The 21473-nt window shown below is 37.2% G+C and overlaps 1 protein-coding gene across 1 annotated transcript in view; it reads right to left on the reverse strand.

Annotated features, from left to right (window-relative positions):
- The window catches only part of LOC113068058 (vitamin K epoxide reductase complex subunit 1-like protein 1), a 52097-nt gene extending 30856 nt beyond the window's left edge, over window positions 1–21241 (reverse strand). Inside the window, exons 1-2 of the mRNA XM_026240631.1 lie at window positions 20947–21241; window positions 16774–16883 (exon numbers count right to left, since the gene is read on the reverse strand). Coding sequence (XP_026096416.1) covers window positions 16774–16883; window positions 20947–21137 — 301 coding nt within the window. The 5' untranslated portion in view covers window positions 21138–21241. The remainder of the gene's footprint in view (window positions 1–16773; window positions 16884–20946) is intronic.
- Window positions 21242–21473: the final 232 nt, after the last annotated feature.

Below are 21473 nucleotides of genomic sequence, written 5' to 3' on the forward strand. Positions count from 1 at the left end.
CTAAAAAGATATAGCAACTAACTTCAGATCAGTTTGAAGATCTGGGCTGAGTTTGGAGTCTGTAGAGTTAAAGCTCTAGGAGGAGTAGCAGTTGAAAATTTTAGTCTCAGAAGAATAATAATAATAATAATAACTAGATAAAAAAGTTCGTCAAGACAAACTTTAAGTTGGCTTGAGAAAGCCTGGCCAGTTTAAAGAGTTTAAAATTAAATTTTAAGTTAAGTTAAAAAGTTTGATAATTGCTATGCAGTTGCTAGGGTACCCGGAGTGGTTGCTAAGGTGTTGCTATGCGGTTGCTAGGGTACCCGGAGTGGTTGCTAGGGTGTTGCTATGCGGTTGCTAGGGTACCTGGGATGGTTGCTAGGGTGTTGCTATGCGGTTGCTAGGGTACCCTGAGTGGTTGCTAAGGTGTTGCTATGCGGTTGCTAGGGTATCTGGGATGGTTGCTAGGGTGTTGCTATGCGGTTGCTAGGGTACCCTGAGTGGTTGCTAAGGTGTTGCTATGCGGTTGCTAGGGTATCTGGGATGGTTGTTAGGGTGTTGCTATGCGGTTGCTAGGGTACCCTGAGTTGTTGCTAAGGTGTTGCTATGCGGTTGCTAGGGTATCTGGGATGGTTGCTAAGGTGTTGCTATGCGGTTGCTAGGGTATCTGGGATGGTTGCTAGGGTGTTGCTATGCGGTTGCTAGGGTACCCTGAGTGGTTGCTAAGGTGTTGCTATGCGGTTGCTAGGGTATCTGGGATGGTTGCTAGGGTGTTGCTATGCGGTTGCTAGGGTACCCCGAGTGGTTGCTAAGGTGTTGCTATGTGGTTGCTAGGATACCCTGGGATGGTTGCTAGGGTGTTGCTATGCGGTTGCTAGGGTACCCCGAGTGGTTGCTAAGGTGTTGCTATGCGGTTGCTAGGGTATCTGGGATGGTTGCTAGGGTGTTGCTATGCGGTTGCTAGGGTACCCCGAGTGGTTGCTAAGGTGTTGCTATGCGGTTGCTAGGGTATCTGGGATGGTTGCTAGGGTGTTGCTATGCGGTTGCTAGGGTACCCTGAGTGGTTGCTAAGGTGTTGCTATGTGGTTGCTAGGATACCCTGGGTGGTTTCTAGGTTGGTTTGGATAGTTGCTAGAGTGTTGCTATGAAGATAGATAGATTAGTTTTAATATAGATAGATAGATGAGTTTGAAGATAGATAGATAGATAGAAACAGTTAGTAGATAGATAGATAGATAGATAGATAGATAGATAGATAGATAGATAGATAGATAGATAGATAGATAGATAGATAGATGAGTTTGAATATAGATAGATAGATAGATAGATAGATAGATAGATAGATAGATAGATAGATAGATTAGAAACAGTCAGATTATAGATAGATAGATAGATAGATAGATAGATAGATAGATAGATTAGAAACAGACAGATTATAGATAGATAGATAGATAGATAGATAGATAGATAGATAGATAGATAGATAGATTAGAAACAGACAGATTATAGATAGATAGATAGATAGATAGATAGATAGATTAGAAACAGACAGATTATAGATAGATAGATAGATAGATAGTTTAGAAACAGACATATTATAGGTAGATAGATAGATAGATAGATAGATAGATAGATAGATAGATAGATAGATAGATAGATTAGAAACAGAGATTATAGATAGATAGATAGATAGATTAGAAACAGACAGATTATAGATAGATAGATAGATAGTTTAGAAACAGACAGATTATAGATAGATAGATAGATAGATTAGAAAAATACAGATTATAGATAGATAGATAGATAGACAGATAGATAGATAGATAGATAGATAGATAGATAGATAGATAGATAGATAGATTAGAAATAGATAGATAGATAGATAGATAGATAGATAGATAGATAGATAGATAGATAGATAGATAGATAGATAGATATGACATGATAGATGAGTTTGAATGAGTTTGAATGGGTTAGTAATAGTACATACAATATGTACATAGTACATAGACTATGAGTTTAATGGGCTTCAGTGTGTTTAGATTTGAATTTTTGACAGTTGGAGTTTGACGGAATGTTCAGTTGAGCAGAGGCTTTTCAATGCAAGTCTATGGGAGTTTTTATGATTTTTAATCTTCAGTTTTATGAAAAGTATAAGTCCGATCAGTCTAAAAAGATATAGCAACTAACTTCAGATCAGTTTGAAGATCTGGGCTGAGTTTGGAGTCTGTAGAGTTAAAGCTCTAGGAGGAGTAGCAGTTGAAAATTTTAGTCTCAGAAGAATAATAATAATAATAATAATAAGTTTAAATAGAATATCAGTAAGTTGGCTCTCTCAAGCCAACTTAACTAGATAAAAAAGTTCGTCAAGACAAACTTTAAGTTGGCTTGAGAAAGCCTGGCCAGTTTAAAGAGTTTAAAATTAAATTTTAAGTTAAGTTAAAAAGTTTGATAATTGCTATGCAGTTGCTAGGGTACCCGGAGTGGTTGCTAAGGTGTTGCTATGCGGTTGCTAGGGTACCCGGAGTGGTTGCTAGGGTGTTGCTATGCGGTTGCTAGGGTACCTGGGATGGTTGCTAGGGTGTTGCTATGCGGTTGCTAGGGTACCCTGAGTGGTTGCTAAGGTGTTGCTATGCGGTTGCTAGGGTATCTGGGATGGTTGCTAGGGTGTTGCTATGCGGTTGCTAGGGTACCCTGAGTGGTTGCTAAGGTGTTGCTATGCGGTTGCTAGGGTATCTGGGATGGTTGTTAGGGTGTTGCTATGCGGTTGCTAGGGTACCCTGAGTTGTTGCTAAGGTGTTGCTATGCGGTTGCTAGGGTATCTGGGATGGTTGCTAAGGTGTTGCTATGCGGTTGCTAGGGTATCTGGGATGGTTGCTAGGGTGTTGCTATGCGGTTGCTAGGGTACCCTGAGTGGTTGCTAAGGTGTTGCTATGCGGTTGCTAGGGTATCTGGGATGGTTGCTAGGGTGTTGCTATGCGGTTGCTAGGGTACCCCGAGTGGTTGCTAAGGTGTTGCTATGTGGTTGCTAGGATACCCTGGGATGGTTGCTAGGGTGTTGCTATGCGGTTGCTAGGGTACCCCGAGTGGTTGCTAAGGTGTTGCTATGCGGTTGCTAGGGTATCTGGGATGGTTGCTAGGGTGTTGCTATGCGGTTGCTAGGGTACCCCGAGTGGTTGCTAAGGTGTTGCTATGCGGTTGCTAGGGTATCTGGGATGGTTGCTAGGGTGTTGCTATGCGGTTGCTAGGGTACCCTGAGTGGTTGCTAAGGTGTTGCTATGTGGTTGCTAGGATACCCTGGGTGGTTTCTAGGTTGGTTTGGATAGTTGCTAGAGTGTTGCTATGAAGATAGATAGATTAGTTTTAATATAGATAGATAGATGAGTTTGAAGATAGATAGATAGATAGAAACAGTTAGTAGATAGATAGATAGATAGATAGATAGATAGATAGATAGATAGATAGATAGATAGATAGATAGATAGATAGATAGATGAGTTTGAATATAGATAGATAGATAGATAGATAGATAGATAGATAGATAGATAGATAGATAGATTAGAAACAGTCAGATTATAGATAGATAGATAGATAGATAGATAGATAGATAGATAGATTAGAAACAGACAGATTATAGATAGATAGATAGATAGATAGATAGATAGATAGATAGATAGATAGATAGATTAGAAACAGACAGATTATAGATAGATAGATAGATAGATAGATAGATAGATTAGAAACAGACAGATTATAGATAGATAGATAGATAGATAGTTTAGAAACAGACATATTATAGGTAGATAGATAGATAGATAGATAGATAGATAGATAGATAGATAGATAGATAGATAGATTAGAAACAGAGATTATAGATAGATAGATAGATAGATTAGAAACAGACAGATTATAGATAGATAGATAGATAGTTTAGAAACAGACAGATTATAGATAGATAGATAGATAGATTAGAAAAATACAGATTATAGATAGATAGATAGATAGACAGATAGATAGATAGATAGATAGATAGATAGATAGATAGATAGATAGATAGATTAGAAATAGATAGATAGATAGATAGATAGATAGATAGATAGATAGATAGATAGATAGATAGATAGATAGATAGATATGACATGATAGATGAGTTTGAATGAGTTTGAATGGGTTAGTAATAGTACATACAATATGTACATAGTACATAGACTATGAGTTTAATGGGCTTCAGTGTGTTTAGATTTGAATTTTTGACAGTTGGAGTTTGACGGAATGTTCAGTTGAGCAGAGGCTTTTCAATGCAAGTCTATGGGAGTTTTTATGATTTTTAATCTTCAGTTTTATGAAAAGTATAAGTCCGATCAGTCTAAAAAGATATAGCAACTAACTTCAGATCAGTTTGAAGATCTGGGCTGAGTTTGGAGTCTGTAGAGTTAAAGCTCTAGGAGGAGTAGCAGTTGAAAATTTTAGTCTCAGAAGAATAATAATAATAATAATAATAAGTTTAAATAGAATATCAGTAAGTTGGCTCTCTCAAGCCAACTTAATAAGTTTAAATAGAATATCAGTAAGTTGGCTCTCTCAAGCCAACTTAATAATAAGTTTAAATAGAATATCAGTAAGTTGGCTCTCTCAAGCCAACTTAATAAGTTTAAGACGGATTTCAGTAAGTTGGCTTTCTCAAGCCAACTTAATAACTAGAATTAAAAGTTAGTTAACTAACTTTGATGTTGGCTTGGCCATCTTGGCCATGGGGCAAAAGAGCCACAGTACTTGTGTGCCCAACATTCTTGAGTTGCCCCGCTGCAAAAAAATAAAATAATAATACCATAAAATACCAATGTCTCCCTGAGCAAGACACTTAACCTCTAGTTGCTCCAGAGGCGTGCGACCTCTGACATATATAACAATTGTAAGTCGCTTTGGATAAAAGCGTCAGCTAAATGAATAAATGTAAGTGTAATGTAAATAAAAAAATACACCTGCAACAGTCTTTTTCCATGGTCCATTGCTGTTTTCTTTTTTAATAAAAAGCCTAAGCTATGATAACAGCTAAGACAGGGTTGTCTAGCTGAATGCAAAAAAAGTCATGCAAAAACCATAATCTCCTAAATACCATTCAATTTAATCTTATTTTAATAGTACTGACAACATATTTTAAGTTATCACACATTACTGAAAAATTTAAGAAGGGACACTATTTATAGTATACTTAGGCGTGTCAAGAGCTAAACAAAAAGTACTGTTTCATTACAAAATACTGTAACTTTTATAAACTTTATACTATCACCACAAAATGTTTATTAATATTTATTATAAAATAAATATTTCATAAAACTGAAACTTAAATATATTATTTCTATAGGCTATACAAAACAGAAAAGAAAAAAGACTAAATAATAAGGCTGAATAAGCTGATCTATAGCATGTTAAATGGTGGTTGCCTGTCTATGAATGGCAGCCTACAGCCCTCTAAGCTCACAGAAGTGGTTTGACCCAAGTCCTCAGCAGCCAATGACATTGACCTCTTCAAACTGATTTTTAACGTTTACTTCATGTGTATTTAACACGTGAAATACACGTTAAATACCCGCTGATTTTTCACGTATATTTGACCCTCTTGGCCTTCCATACACATTAGACGTGAAAAAAGGACATTGCGTTGTTTTGATATGGATTACTTTATCACAGAATATTTGTTCGGCAGCACTTGTTTGGTTTAAAAGTAAACATGTCAAGCTTTCTATAGATATATCTCTCATGTCTCTTCGTTGTGTATTCATGGAGTTACAGTTCATTTTAATGACGTGTTTGTAAATGAAGATCAGCGCAGACCAAGGCTGCGACCAAGGGAGCGAATTTATTCTTATTTAAGACCTTTTCAAATTAAATTATATCGGCGATTGCACGCAATCTACCCATTAGAACACACCAAGAGCTAAATTCAGATGTTTCTGAACTGTTTAAAGTAATAACATGTTTTAAAAAGGTCTTAAAGAAGAATAAATTCGCTCGTTGTGAGCTCCATTTAGACAATGACTGAGCTGATCAGCCGTGATTCTTGTCTCGTCCTTTTTACTGCTCTCTGCCCAGAAATAAATTATTAATGAGCCCTAACACCTGTACTAATCAAATATGTAACTCAATATGAATGAGTGGTGAATTTCTATTCAAAATGTTGCATAATACGGATTTATTATTTTGCACTCCTGACATTAATTACTAAATAACTCTCAAGTCAAGCTATTATGAATTTTGAAGTAATCGTGTACTTGATTTGACCGATCTACCGACCACTGTCCTCTGAAGCTGGAGAGATGGATGTTATTTTCACCTAAGACAAAAAAAAAAAAATCACACACGCACTCATTTTGATCTCTATAATATATTCTTAGAATTGTTTTGTGTTGATTCGCTGCACTGTTTTAATTTAAAAGGCTGTCCTGACTTTTTTTCCTTCCAGTATTCATAAACTGTATTACGCTGTCATATGGGCTGCTGATGAAGTGCTCATTTCTCTCGTCTTTCTCTCGGTTCTTTGGCCTGAGACATAATGTATTAATGAGATCCGATCGGGTAATAATAATTAACATATGTTGGTTTAGCTTGTCAGTGTGTTGCTGTCCCTGTCCGCGAGACGCACGGCTCTCTCTCGTGCACACGCGCCATCAGTTTCCCGCAGCGCTGGGCTGAAGCCAACTTGATGTGTTGAATGCTCGGAGCACGTTATAAAACGTATTCTTAAAATACACATTTCTGTTTTAATAAATGGTCATATTAAATCATAGCATAACACATAAGTAGGTACAAAAATAATCAGTGATGCCTGCGACCCTTTTGGTCTCAGTGTAGCTCCCTGCTTTACCATGTTATGCAACGCTGAGCAATTGCTGCGACGTTAAGCCTGACAGAGAAATCTCACAAGCACATATAAACACTCATTTTCATATGTGTAATATATTCTTCTAATTGTTTTGTGCCGTTTCGCTGCAGTGTTTTAATGTGAAAGGCTGTAAATGTGGACTTCAAGTGTTCAGAGAAATACATCGCCAGCTCGCGAGCAGTTGGCTGCCGCGAATATATCATGTTATTACTTTAAACAGTTCAGAAACATCTCAATTTAGCTCTTGGTGTGTTCTAACGTGTGGATTGCGTGCAATAGCGTTTTTAAAATGTCTTAAATAGGAATGAATTCGCTTGTTGTCGGCTCCGTGTAGACAGCCTGAGCTGAGCAGCAGCGATTCTTCTCTCGTCTGACTGCTCCCCTCCCCTAAATCTCATTGCAACTGTAGGGGCGCAATTTTTCTCAGACAATTTTTACATTTAAAAATTAATAACAAAAAAACTTTAAGTCTGATCACTCTGAAAAGATATAGCACACACCACCCCTCTATCCCGCAGGTGTCTGCCGAGTTTGGGGCTTGTGGCTTTAAAGCCCTAGGAGGAGTAGCGTTCAGAATTTTTTTCTCAGAAGAATAATAATAATAAAAATAAAAAAAATAAAAATAAGTTTAAATAGCATAACAGTATGTTGGCTTGTTGCCAAGCCAACATAATAAGTTTAAATAGAATATCAGTAAGTTGGCTCTCTCAAGCCAACTTAACTAGATAAAAAAGTTCGTCAAGACAAACTTTAAGTTGGCTTGAGAAAGCCTGACCAGAAAGTCTGAAAAAGTTTGAAAAGTTTGAAAAGATTGAAATGTTTAAGAAGTTTAAAAAGTTTTAAGTTTGATGGTTTTCAGTCTGAGATAGATTAGATAGATAGATAGATAGATAGATAGATAGATAGATAGATAGATAGACACAGTCAGAAGATAGATAGATCTAGGGTCCCCAGGAGTGGTTGCTAAGGTGTTGCTATGCGGTTGCTAGGGTACCCTGAGTGGTTGCTAAGGTGTTGCTATGCGGTTGCTATGGTATCTGGGATGGTTGCTAGGGTGTTGCTATGCGGTTGCTAGGGTACCCTAAATGGTTGCTAAGGTGTTGCTATGCGGTTGCTAGGGTATCTGGGATGGTTGCTAGGGTGTTGCTATGCGGTTGCTAGGGTACCCTGAGTGGTTGCTAAGGTGTTGCTATGCGGTTGCTAGGGTATCTGGGATGGTTGCTAGGGTGTTGCTATGCGGTTGCTAGGGTACCCTGAGTGGTTGCTAAGGTGTTGCTATGCGGTTGCTAGGGTATCTGGGATGGTTGATAGGGTGTTGCTATGCGGTTGCTAGGGTACCCTGAGTGGTTGCTAAGGTGTTGCTATGCGGTTGCTAGGGTATCTGGAATGGTTGCTAGGGTGTTGCTATGCGGTTGCTAGGGTACCCTGAGTGGTTGCTAAGGTGTTGCTATGCGGTTGCTATGGTATCTGGGATGGTTGCTAGGGTGTTGCTATGCGGTTGCTAGGGTACCCTGAGTGGTTGCTAAGGTGTTGCTATGCGGTTGCTAGGGTATCTGGGATGGTTGCTAGGGTGTTGCTATGCGGTTGCTAGGGTATCTGGGATGGTTGCTAGGGTGTTGCTAAGCGGTTTCTAGGGTACCCTGAATGGTTGCTAAGGTGTTGCTATGCGGTTGCTAGGGTACCCGGGGTGGTTGCTAAGATTTTGGTATGAGGTTGCTAGGATACCCTGGGTGGTTCCTAGGTTGGATTGGATAGTTGCTAGAGTGTTGCTATGAAGATAGATAGATAGATAGATAGATAGATAGATAGATAGATAGATAGATAGATAGATAGATAGATAGATAGATAGATTAGTCTGAATAGATAGATGGCTAGATTGATAGACAGATGAGTTTGAATATAGATAGATAGATAGATAGATAGATAGATAGATAGATAGATAGATAGACAGATAGACAGATAGATAGATAGGTTAGAAACTGTCAGATTATAGATAGATAGATAGATAGATATATTAGAAGTATTAGATAGATAGATAGATAGATAGATATATTAGAAGTATTACATAGATAGATAGATAGATAGATAGATGGATAGATAGATAGATTAGTTTTAATATAGATAGATGAGTTTGAAAATAGATAGATAGATAGTTAGATAGATAGATAGATAGATAGATAGATAGATTCGTTTTAATATAGATAGATGAGTTTGAAGATAGATAGATAGATAGATAGATAGATAGATAGATGAGTTTGAATGAGTTTGAATGAGTTTGAATGGGTTAGTAATAGTACATAGTAAGTCTGATTGAGTCTAATGGGCTTCAGTGTGTTTAGATTTGAATTTTTGACAGTTGGAGTTTGACGGAATGTTCAGATGAGCAGAGGCTTTTCAATGTAAGTCTATGGGAGTTTTTATGATTTTTAATCTTCATTTTTATGAAAACCGTAAGTCCGATCAGTTAGAAAAGATATAGCACACCCGGCGAGATCAGTCTGAAGAGCTGGGCCGAGTTTGGAGTCTGTAGAGTTAAAGCTCTAGGAGGAGTAGCAGTCAGAAATTTTAGTCTCAGAAAAAGAAGAATAATAATAAGTTTAAGACGGATTTCAGTAAGTTGGCTCTCTCAAGCCAACTTAACTAGAATTAAAAGTTAGTGAACTAACTTTGATGTTGGCTTGGCCATCTTGGCCATGGAGCAAAAGAGCCAAAGTACTTGTGTGCCCAACATTGAGTTGCCCCGCTGCAAAATTAATACACATAATAATTCCATAAAAAAATACACCTGCAACAGTCTTTTTCCATGCTCCCTTGCTGTTTTCTTTTTTTAATAAAAAGCCTGGGCTATGATAACAGCTATGACAGGGTTGTCTAGCTGGATGTGAAATAAGTCATGCCTATTTTTCTCATGTATGTATTTCACAGTCCTGCCACCGTCGCATTGTGGGCAACGACACACAAGATAACTGAAACAATGCATTTTAAATCAAGGAGATCATAAGGGGTCCAAGCACAATGGTTTGTATAGATGATGCAGTTACACACTGTTTAAAATTGTTTAATTTGTACTGTATGTTCATTCTATTTATTTATTTGTGCTATTTACATGTGCTATTTACATAATGTTTACTTTTTTTAAGTTTGTTTTTGTTAATGTAAAATAGCACTGCATAGTCTTCACTGTAAGATAAAATACACAATCAAACCAAAATGTATTCAGACACCTTCAACATTTCTCACATTATCACAGTTTATTTGCTGTAGTTTAGAAAGTGGTAATAATATATGACAATAACTCAGAACAAATTCATCTTGATAATTTCGGGTAACTTTGATAAAAAGATATGTAATGGAATCAACCAAAACTTCAGACTGTCAGTATGACAATATTTACACAACTATCAATACTTTGTTGAACAGTTACCAAGCAAGAAATGCTTAATTTGGTTCAGTCTGTGGTGTGAAAAGGTTGCATTAACAATTAAAGAAAGAAACACTTAAGCAAAACATGGGCAGGTCCTTAATTATTATTTTTTTTAAATCAATTTCACTGGTAGCCTACAGTATGAAGAATTAGTGGGTATAATATTTCACAGATCACTATTTTGCCATACTCACTTACATAAATGAACTAGTGGCCTGCACCCACTAGTAAAACAATTCTATCTGATTTTTGGATTGACTTTGGATAAATTATTGTACTACAAGGTAATTCAGTCAAGAGCAGTGAGTGATTTACTTTCATTTTCATACATTAAAGACTCTGACAGCAGAGCTAGTAAATTAGGCGCGGTCCCTTTAAGAGACAAACGCATCCATTATGATGATACACATCCGATTTTTTTTTTGCAAATCTTTACTTTCACTTAAGACATAACCACATACTTATTCGAACACACTTTCCAACACGGGTATTTCGACATATTTTGTATGTATTTGTTGTCGGTACAAAAGCAAGAAGACTTTGAGACGCGTCTCTGCTTGCTCCCTGAACACCAGAACACCGCGCTGCTGAATTGAGCTCTTTTGCTTTTCGCTCTTTTTTCTGTTTATTTAAACTGCGATTTGAATTTGTTCGTTCAGGAGGAAGTGAACGTCCTGAACGACAGCTCTGTTCAGTGTTGCTGTCCCTGTCCGCGATACGCGCGGCTCTCTCTCGTGCACACGCGCCATCAGCTGCTCTGCTCAGTTCAGTTTCCCGCAGCGCGGGGCTGAAGCGCGAGCTCATTGTGACGTTCCGCCTGATGATTCAGTTAGAAACCAGCTAAGACCAGCGTGACAGTGGCCAAAACTACTTTAAAACCATTTAATATATTATTCAAATTGTTTTGTGCCGTTTCGCTGCAGTGTTTTAATGTGAAAGGCTGTAAATGTGTACTTCAAGTGTTCAGAGAAATACATCGCCAGCTCGCTGTGATGTTCAGCCTGATGATTCAGTTAGAAACCAGCTAAGACCAGCGTGACAGTGGCCAAAACTACTTTAAAACCATTTAATATATTATTCTAATTGTTTTGTGCCGTTTCGCTGCAGTGTTTTAATGTGAAAGGCTGTAAATTCTCTGTGGACTTCAAGTGTTCAGAGAAATACATTGCCAGCTCGCGAGCAGTTGGCTGCCGCGAATATATAATGTTATTACTTTAAACAGTTCAGAAACATCTGAATTTAGCTCTTGGTGTGTTCTAAGGTGTGGATTGCGTGCAATCGCGTTTTTAAAAGGTCATAAATAAGAATGAATTCGCTCGTTGTGAGCTCCTTACGCGCGGCTCTCTCTCGTGCACACGCGCCATCAGCTGCTCTGCTCAGTTCAGTTTCCCGCAGCGCGGGGCTGAAGCGCGAGCTCACTGTGACGTTCCGCCTGATGATTCAGTTAGAAACCAGCTAAGACCAGCGTGACAGTGGCCAAAACTACTTTAAAACCATTTAATATATTATTCAAATTGTTTTGTGCCGTTTCGCTGCAGTGTTTTAATGTGAAAGGCTGTAAATGTGTACTTCAAGTGTTCAGAGAAATACATCGCCAGCTCGCTGTGATGTTCAGCCTGATGATTCAGTTAGAAACCAGCTAAGACCAGCGTGACAGTGGCCAAAACTACTTTAAAACCATTTAATATATTATTCTAATTGTTTTGTGCCGTTTCGCTGCAGTGTTTTAATGTGAAAGGCTGTAAATTCTCTGTGGACTTCAAGTGTTCGGAGAAATACATTGCCAGCTCGCGAGCAGTTGGCTGCCGCGAATATATAATGTTATTACTTTAAACAGTTCAGAAACATCTGAATTTAGCTCTTGGTGTGTTCTAAGGTGTGGATTGCGTGCAATCGCGTTTTTAAAAGGTCATAAATAAGAATGAATTCGCTCGTTGTGAGCTCCTTGTAGACAGCCTGGGCTGAGCAGCAGTATTTTTAACCAGTTTAAAAGTGAAACGAAACCCGACTCCGCCCCTAAATCTCATTGCAACTGTAGGGGCGCAATTTTTCTCTTTTTTTTTTACATTTAAAAATTAATAACAAAAAAACTTTAAGTCTGATCACTCTGAAAAGATATAGCACACACCACCCCTCTATCCCGCAGGTGTCTGCCGAGTTTGGGGCTTGTGGCTTTAAAGCCCTAGGAGGAGTAGCGTTCAGAATTTTTTTCTCAGAAGAATAATAATAAAAAAAATAATAAAAATAAGTTTAAATAGCATAACAGTATGTTGGCTTGTTGCCAAGCCAACATAATAATAATAATAAGTTTAAATAGAATATCAGTAAGTTGGCTCTCTCAAGCCAACTTAATAAGCATAGTGGACTGCCATAATGCAAAACATTTACTGCAGGCTTCAATATGGCTGTTTACGATTAGAAATGTCAACAACAACAAAATTGCATACGTAGGCGATTCTAGCCCGAATCTGTATCTGTATGCATGAGACTGTCTGAATACTGGCAGAAGTATTATTTGCTGTTATGCGTGTGTCCAAAGCTGCAGTTGCTGTGTGACATGTGCTCAGAAAAAAAAACTGGACACGCTCTGAGAGAAGGCCATTAAAATCAATTTCCTATTTTCGTTTTCGAAACTTGTGTTGGTTGGTCCAATCGATTCGTGCAATAGATTTTTGAAGTTTTAGACTAAATGGGAGAAGGGATGGGAAAAGATCTGGGCACAGTTTTTCCAGAACCTCGTGCCAAGTTAAAGCGGTGTCGAGCTGTTTTAATGAATGTATTTTTTAGATGTATTATGGTTCCCGAACCCGTATAACTTTGATCATTGAGCGCAAACATTTAGTTTACTGCAGCCGCAGCCATCATTACCAAGCGCGAACCGTTGACTCTGACAGTGAATGAGAGGAGACGAACGCACAGGCCATAGTGTGACATCCCTGTAAACATAGATTACGTAATGGATTTTTTTTTTTTTAAAGAAAGAACGTAGTCTTCATTTGTATGTAGGCCTAGGCAATTTATATATTTACAATACTTACTAAAATATAATTAATATTATTTTATTGCTTTTGTATTAGTTGTTCGAAGAGTAAAAAAAACTGGTCAGTCTTAACGCATGCTGCGTTCACACCAAACGTGAATAGAGCGTCAAATTTGTGTCTACCGCTTCTAGTTTGCCGCTTGAACATTTTGAATGCATTCGTCTGTTTCGATCTAGACGCACGTAGAAATAAGAGTTTGAAGTGAAACTGACGCGTCCGAGGTGAAATCCGCTTTTGTGGGAGGGGCAAGTGCTAGGCGGTTGTCTGTTTGCAAGATGGCTGATGTTGATCGAGCACTTTTTTCCTGCACACATCCTCTGAATAAACACCATCTTATAAGCAAAAAGTAGCTGTAGGCTATATTAGGGGGAAAATAGTTGTAAAAACGGCGGGAAGGCAGCAGGTCTATAAACGTGTACCTGACTCAAAAGTTACATGTGTATTTACAACATACTATTCCAAGCGAGGTCTTTTTTATTCCTGAAATATAAACTTGTGTGTGATACTTGTGTAATATAGCTCCAGTTGACTGCTCACTGACAACATCAGTCGTTCCTCCATGTTGAATGAGTGACTCCTGAGCAGGCTCCTGATTGGTTAACGTGTTGCGAAAAGCACCATTCGCGCGAATTTGCGTCTACCTCCCCACGCTTAATGCCTAATTCGCGCTGCGAGACCTTCAGACACGCGTAAACGCGTCTTTACATTGACTTAACATTGAAATCATTCGCGACAGACACTCTATTTGCATTTGGTGTGAATGCAACATTAACGCAAATGTACAACCGGCAAGTCGGTCGGACTAAAAGCAAAAAATAAATAAAAAATTTGAGTCGGTCCTAAATTGACAGGGTCAGTCGGGTTATGGCAAACAAGAATATTTTTAAGGATGGCCTCAGAATTTTCGTTGATGGAAGCAACTCTACTTAGAAGGCAGCTCACTAGGTTTATGAAAGACCAGAGCCATTCACTTGAGTCAACAGCCTGGCCATTCATTCACGCATCGATAAGGAAATTAGCGAAGAAACTGCACAGTAAAATGTAAAACAGTTTATAGGAAGTGCAAAACGGTTCCAAACGTTCAGCCGTCCATCACTCCGAGAGCAAACAGCACGTTGGCATTATGCAAATGTGCTGCAATAGTGTGAAGAAAGACTTGACTGTGTCCAGTTTCAGAAGCACAATGAACCTGGGGACAGATCAGCAGAGCCAAACACACAGAAGAACTTGAGTCAGCAAAGCCCACATGACTGCTGAGGAATGAAGCAAGGGGAAATTATGAGGCAGACATGCGTGCAGGAATGGGTCAGGATGGACGACTAGTCAAACCAGTTAGTGAGCTTGACTAGTTTCTCTACATTTTTATTTCAATTATAATTTTTTTTTGGTCATTTTCATGATAAATAAGCAATTCCCCCAAATTGTGAGTTTTTCCCCCCAAAGGTGAGATTCTCATTACTATAATACTCACTACTAATACTTCTATTACTACTACTAATAAAAACTAAATAACATTTTCATTTATATCAGAATAAAATTAGTACATCAAATGCTAGTATTATTAATAATTGCTTCAACATTTAAACAAAATATTTTATTAGCATTACAGAAATAAGGATTTAAAGTTACATGCTGAATTATAAAGACTATTAAAGATCTATGCCATTTCAGGTTGTAGTTATTACTGTATCACCTTTCATCAAAAACAAAAATATAAGGTTAACTACCACCCCATCATTTTCATAACAATTAAGCATATTTTCTCCCAAAATTTGCATTACTGTAATGTGTTAGGATGTTTTAATTGTGTGATTTGACTAATTATATTTACTATATTATAATTTGTGTAATATAGTGCTTTAATAATAGTAATACATAATAAAAAAATATATTTTTAAAACTTGTAAAAATCAAATGCTACTATTATTTATGAATGCTAAACTAAATGTTTATTAGTATTTTAAATTAGTGTTTATTTTCATATTAATTATTAATACCCTATTTTTACACTATGTGTTTTTGTTATTTTTATTTTCTATTTAGGATTACTTTATATTTATTTCATTTAGTGAATTTTTACGTTTTTAGGTTCATTTAGCTTTAATTTAGTTGCCAATGGTTTAAATTGGGGAAAAAAAGGTTTTAGTATAGTTTTATTTAACAATAATAACCCAGACAAAGAGAACTTAAGAGAAACTGATACTGATGCAACTCAAAAACTATCCGGAGAAGAGACGCGCACGAACACGGGGTTAAACTAAGGTTGTGAATGTTTGACCTGTGCCTTATCGCACTGAAAGGCTAAGAGATTTCAGCCGTCAGCGATGACAGACAAGGACAAGTGAGGGCAATAATTCAGAGGCCTGCGAGACCGTTTAGATTACAGAGAGTAATGTTCCTACTATAACCGGACACGCTCACACGTCCCTTACAATATCAGTCTCAGGAAATAATGTGTGTTACTATTCATCTCTGGCTAATGGCAAAAACTGTACACTGCACAAATTAATGTGAGCTATCAAATGTTTCACAAATAAACCTAGATGGAGACAGAAATGAGATCAGCTAACAGTTTTAACATAACTCCCAAAGTAGTACATATAGATTGAGAGGCTGTAGGCACCATGTGTGTTCTTGTGTTCCTGTAGCTCAATTGGTAGAGCAATGTGCTATCAAGCGCAAGGTTGGGGGTTCGATTCCCCGTGAATACGATAGGTAAAAATTGATAGCCTGAATGCACTAAAGCGTCTGCTAAATGCATAAATTTAATTTTAATTTTTAACTTTAAATTTAGTTTCATTTTCTTGTGTTCTCATAATCATAATAAAGCTTATTGAGATCACGATAATTTAACACCATTATTCCAGAACTTTGCTAACATGACATTCACTGAATTTTCAAAAATAAATAAACAATATTTATGCAAACTTTAAATATAATTCTATATATAAATGATAACTGAGAAACAAAAACATTATTCAATATATTTTAAATAAATAATATAAAAACAATAAAACAAAAATGCATGAAATCACTTTTACAACCTACTGAGAACTTGTAAACAATAATTTTATCTGAACTGTAACTCAATTATCAGTTTTCTTAATTGTCGAAAGCCAAAATCTTCAAGGTAAATTTTTGTACAGAGCTTGTAACATTTAAAATCGTCTCAAAGTTCACATTTTGCAACGGTATAGAAAATCAAGCAGTTGAGAAATTCACAAGTGGAAATAAAATGGAAGTTGAACTTGATGCAAAATAGACAGTAAAAAAAATGATGCACACAATGACCAAAGCCATTCATCGGACTTGTTATATAAAGATTTTGGCCATAAATTGATTTTTACATGTGCCATAATTTCTGTACTGGTGCATCCATAGAAAGAAACTGTTATTGTAAAAACGTCATAATCTGCAATCGACGTGGCTGATGCGGTTCTTACCTAGTAACAGCTGAAAGATATAAAACAAGATTCCATAGACACTGTTTGGCTGGTTTACTGCACTGTCATTCCCAAAAATGGTTCCTAAGAGTCCAAATCCTCGACCCCATCTACAGCAAAGACAAAAACACAAACAGAGAGAGAAACAGTGAAGTAGCAGAAATCAAACAACATGAGACACTGGAACTAAAAAATAAGTGCTCTGGGTTTCTCGAGGGAATACAAGCACATTAAACAGAATATTTGGCCTAAATCAAATCATACGATGATCAAGACAGCAGCAAATAAAAAGCACAGTTTCATTTTATCAGTGTTAACAGATTTCTGACCCAAATTGTTTGAAATTATACTAACAAAAGAGAAATGTGGTGGCTTCCAGTCACATCCAATTCCAGTATATGTACTTTTTACTGACAGAGCTCATAATGCATTTTCTGCAAAGAAATCTGCCAAAACAAAGCATCTTAAAAGGCAGGAAAATCATATTGTATTTTTGGGGCCTTATTTAATGGCGGACAATCACAAAACTGGACACATTTCAGCATTAAACAGTAAAAAAATTAACTAAATTGACAATTATGGTTAATTTGCTAAACATTTAATCCATTGCAACACCGTTTATAATGTTATGAGCAAACTTGAATGCAATGACTCGTATAGAGCTAGAATCTGATTTCAACATTAGTCTCTAAGTGTTTGAAAAGCCTGAAATCTTTTCTATTAACTAACCCTGAAGAGGAAAAAAGGTGTGTAACCCAACACTGGAGAGCAGCTTCCGTTTCATAACTTCCTGCCAATGGATTTGACAAAGACCTAACGCTGCCAAACACCGGAGGTCACCATATGTCCCAGCATTCCCAATGAAAGCATTTCTGCTCAGAAAACATATGTGTGCTACATAAATAATAATGCAAGTATAATCATGATTCAACATTGCATCGCAACTTTAGTTTTCTTTATTGTGTTCATTCATTTCACTACAGTTCAAGTAATGAAGAAGCAGTTTGTCTTAAACAAAACTGAACACAGCATTCTTTCAATGAAATCTGAACCAGACAAAAGTAAAACAAACACAACATTTGTATTTTCTTCAGAATGTATGTTAGTCAACTGTTTATATTATGTATTATTACTCCAAAGAGCATTCATATTAAAGCTTGTTTGACTTTTGAATGCCAAATTGTCACAGTGACAGAAGCTTTAACATCTGTGGAAATCGCAAAAAATGGTTTGTTATGGTTCTTTAGATTATTAAAATGTTCTTTACACTAAGAAAAATGGTTAAAAGGTTAAGGAACCCAAAAATATTTATTCTATGATGCTGCTGCAAAAAACTCCCTTTGAAACCTTTATATTTAAGAGTGTAGTGTATGCAACATGACAAAAACACAAGGACGCATGATTACTAGCAAGTAAAGTCTGCATATATGGTACTCACAACACATGCAAAAAAACTATTGAAGCACCGTGAGAGAATAACTAGAACAATAATCAAGTATGTATTAGGGATCGACTATAATACGAAACCATGCAACATAAAAACAACAAATATATAGCATATAATCAGTTTGTATAAAACTAGTTTAAGAGGTTAAGAAATGCATCGTGGGATAGGACGGTCATGTTCAATGTGATTTTCATTCTCACATTAAAAACAAAAGCACTGATTGGTAAATCTCTGTGCAGGATTATGGGTAATGTAGTTCTTCACTGGGAATTTGGTTTATACAATATGATTTCTGAATATTAAAATCACTCTAATTTAGTTTCTACATCAGCAGATGTGAGAGAATGACCTTGGTGCTCATTGTAGATATGTCTGTAAACATTACTGATAAAAACTATTTATGGGACAATAAGTGGGATATTTACTTCCAGAACCAGATTGTTGCTCTCTGTAATGATGCACTAAATTCAGTTTCTGATACCAATACATGCACCAAAATAATATTGTTTTCCAGTCATTGAGATGAGATACACAAAGCAACACTCCCTTATGTTTTAAAATGATGTCTCTCACCTCCACATGGCAGAAAACACTCCCAAACCTTTCCCAAACCTTTAGAAAGCAGCGGAGTCAAGACTCAATGATCGGTACAGTGCGGTTTCCCAATGGAGAGACCGTTCACAACTGAATTAGAGGCAAAACCCAAAGCAAAAGATCTCAAACACCTCAAACTGTCTGATTATCTGAAGACAGCTCGGCTACACAGAAAAGTCTTATAAAAGCCCGTTCCCTTTAAGAGCGAGACCTTAAGCCTGATCATGTAATGCTCCTGAAGACCTTCACCCGGCTGGAGTTTAGTTTGGTTGTTTTCTCTGCAGACCGCCCGCTTTATCAGACGGCCCTCTGTGAGCAAACAACACAATCAGCAGCTTTCTGAAGCAATTCAACAGACTCAAACATGCATCGCATAGCCTCTTTATCTACGTGATGGTAATAACATAAGTGAGCGCGATGCATGATGCGGTCCTATTTATTTCATGATGAGTGGGCACTGGACACATCTACAGATTCACAGATAAAGTGGGTGACTATTAATACCAGATCTGCAAGACGTCCGTTTGTATCATGACATCTCAATAAACGACAAAACTGCATTAAAAAACATCAAAAATCAAAAGGACAGCTGATCTACTCTGATAAGATCTCAGTAAGCATGTGATTTGTTTTCCATCAGCGTTATATCAAATGAAGTTCTCCTGAAAGTGAGTGCGCTTCACATGACTGTCCTGAAAACCATATCAACATCTTTTTTTCTCCCTCCAAGCGCTTTAATTCAACAACAAGTTTACATGAAAGAAGTGGTCTTGTTATTGCTGAATCAAGAAAGGGAAAAAGTTATTTATTAAACAAAAGCAATCCAGAAACTGGACCTTTAAACTGCAAACTTACATTACATTTGTTTACATTATTAGACCAAATTAACTGAATATATTCACCGGCTTAAATGAGCATTTAGTGTATATATCCTATTCACTAGTTAAATGTATAGCGTATAAGTAAATATATATGTAGATATTAGTATACATCAACATAAAAACTGCACATGTACTAATATTAACAAACACATTTACTAAAAATATAGATTTAAGTTCTTATTTAGTGTACATATTAATATAAACATATGCCCATTTTAAATTAGCTATCCTAAATTAACTACATATATCCACTAACTATATACATTTAAATTAACATTTAGTTTATGAATATGCATTTAAACCCAAACTTGTGTGTATGTGTGTGCATATATATATATATATATATATATATATATATATATATATATATATAAAATTCTAAACACCAACTAAATATTACTAGGATATTTTGAGCATTAACAGTAATTACTAAGTTACTCTATTAATGGTTTGATGATGTTAAGGGTGGATGCTTTAGTAATAAAATGAGGAACTGAGTCTCAAACAAATCACTCTGATTTCAAAGGTTACTAAAACAAAGTTGAACGCTTATCAAACTCAATGAATGTCCTTCTCCAGCTCATCTCTCAGTATCATACATCAATAAAACGATTAAACTCAAGCATTTAAAGGCTCTGTTAAATATCATATTCATAACATTAAGAAAACGCAATAATCTGACAGGTATGAGACAGCCTGTTGTACTCCCTGTCTAGCACATCCCTGTTGTCTATGAACATGCTACTAGATGAGTGGCTTTGAGTCCACATCAAGTCTAGTACATTAGAAAATAAATGTAGATGAAATTATATTAGTATGCTGCATTGTTAAAGAGCTCATTCACTCATTAGCACTGTTAGCATTAGCTGCTATCGCATTGAGTTTCTGCTCACAAGAAAAAAAACTGCTCTAAAATTACCTAATTTAATTCATATTTAAGTATCTATTTGTGTCAACCCAAAATGCGCTTCTAGAAAAGACTATAATGTGAGTCGGATGTTATATTTTATCACCTTTTCAGTCAGTCAGCGGCCCGGAGCGACTCCGGCTGTGTGTCAAAACCTAACGACGTCCCTAACTAGACAGCACTTTCAGATCGTCAAAAGCGCATTCAAACTCTGGAACGATTCCGAAACGTCCCAAGGCGTCCAAAAGGGGTCAAACCCTGGTTTTTGAAAGCTCGGAGCGCCTCTAACAGCTGCAGATGTTGTCTAGTTAGGGAACTCGCTAGGGTTTGACACTCTCTCTCACCTGGACGTGAAGACTTTGGAGCAGCTGATGGAGCTGCTCAGATCGCACATGGCGCGGTAGTTGGCGTCGCGGGTCTTTTCCCTCTCCACATGGAAAGCGTACAGGGATAACAGGATTCCTGAGAGACACACGAGCAGCCGCACTATCCGTTCCCAGCGAGGGGTGGACACTCGCAAGACGGGCGCCGCCATTTTTTCCCGGCCTTTACACAAGCGCGCGCAGCCACCCCTGCCTCAACCGTTGGGCGCGACGTGGAAAAGCGTCGGGACGTGTCACAACGTCAAGGGCGTGGCTAACGTTTTTGTTTTGACTGAGGCGTGGTCAGATCACCGGGGGCGTGTCCATCGAGCATCTCGCCATTCTTGTGCTAGTGGGGGCCATTGTAATAGTAAAGATTCTATTATCTATTATACTACTATGATTACACACCAGCATGTCGTAAAAGCACACACAGAGAGAGAGAGAGCTTTTGCATGAGATAATATGATGAGAAAAAGTGCCATCACAGTTACTTGATAGCATGACTG

The sequence above is a fragment of the Carassius auratus genome, linkage group LG30F, assembly GCF_003368295.1.
Source record: "Carassius auratus strain Wakin linkage group LG30F, ASM336829v1, whole genome shotgun sequence".
Taxonomy (NCBI): Eukaryota; Metazoa; Chordata; class Actinopteri; order Cypriniformes; family Cyprinidae; genus Carassius; species Carassius auratus.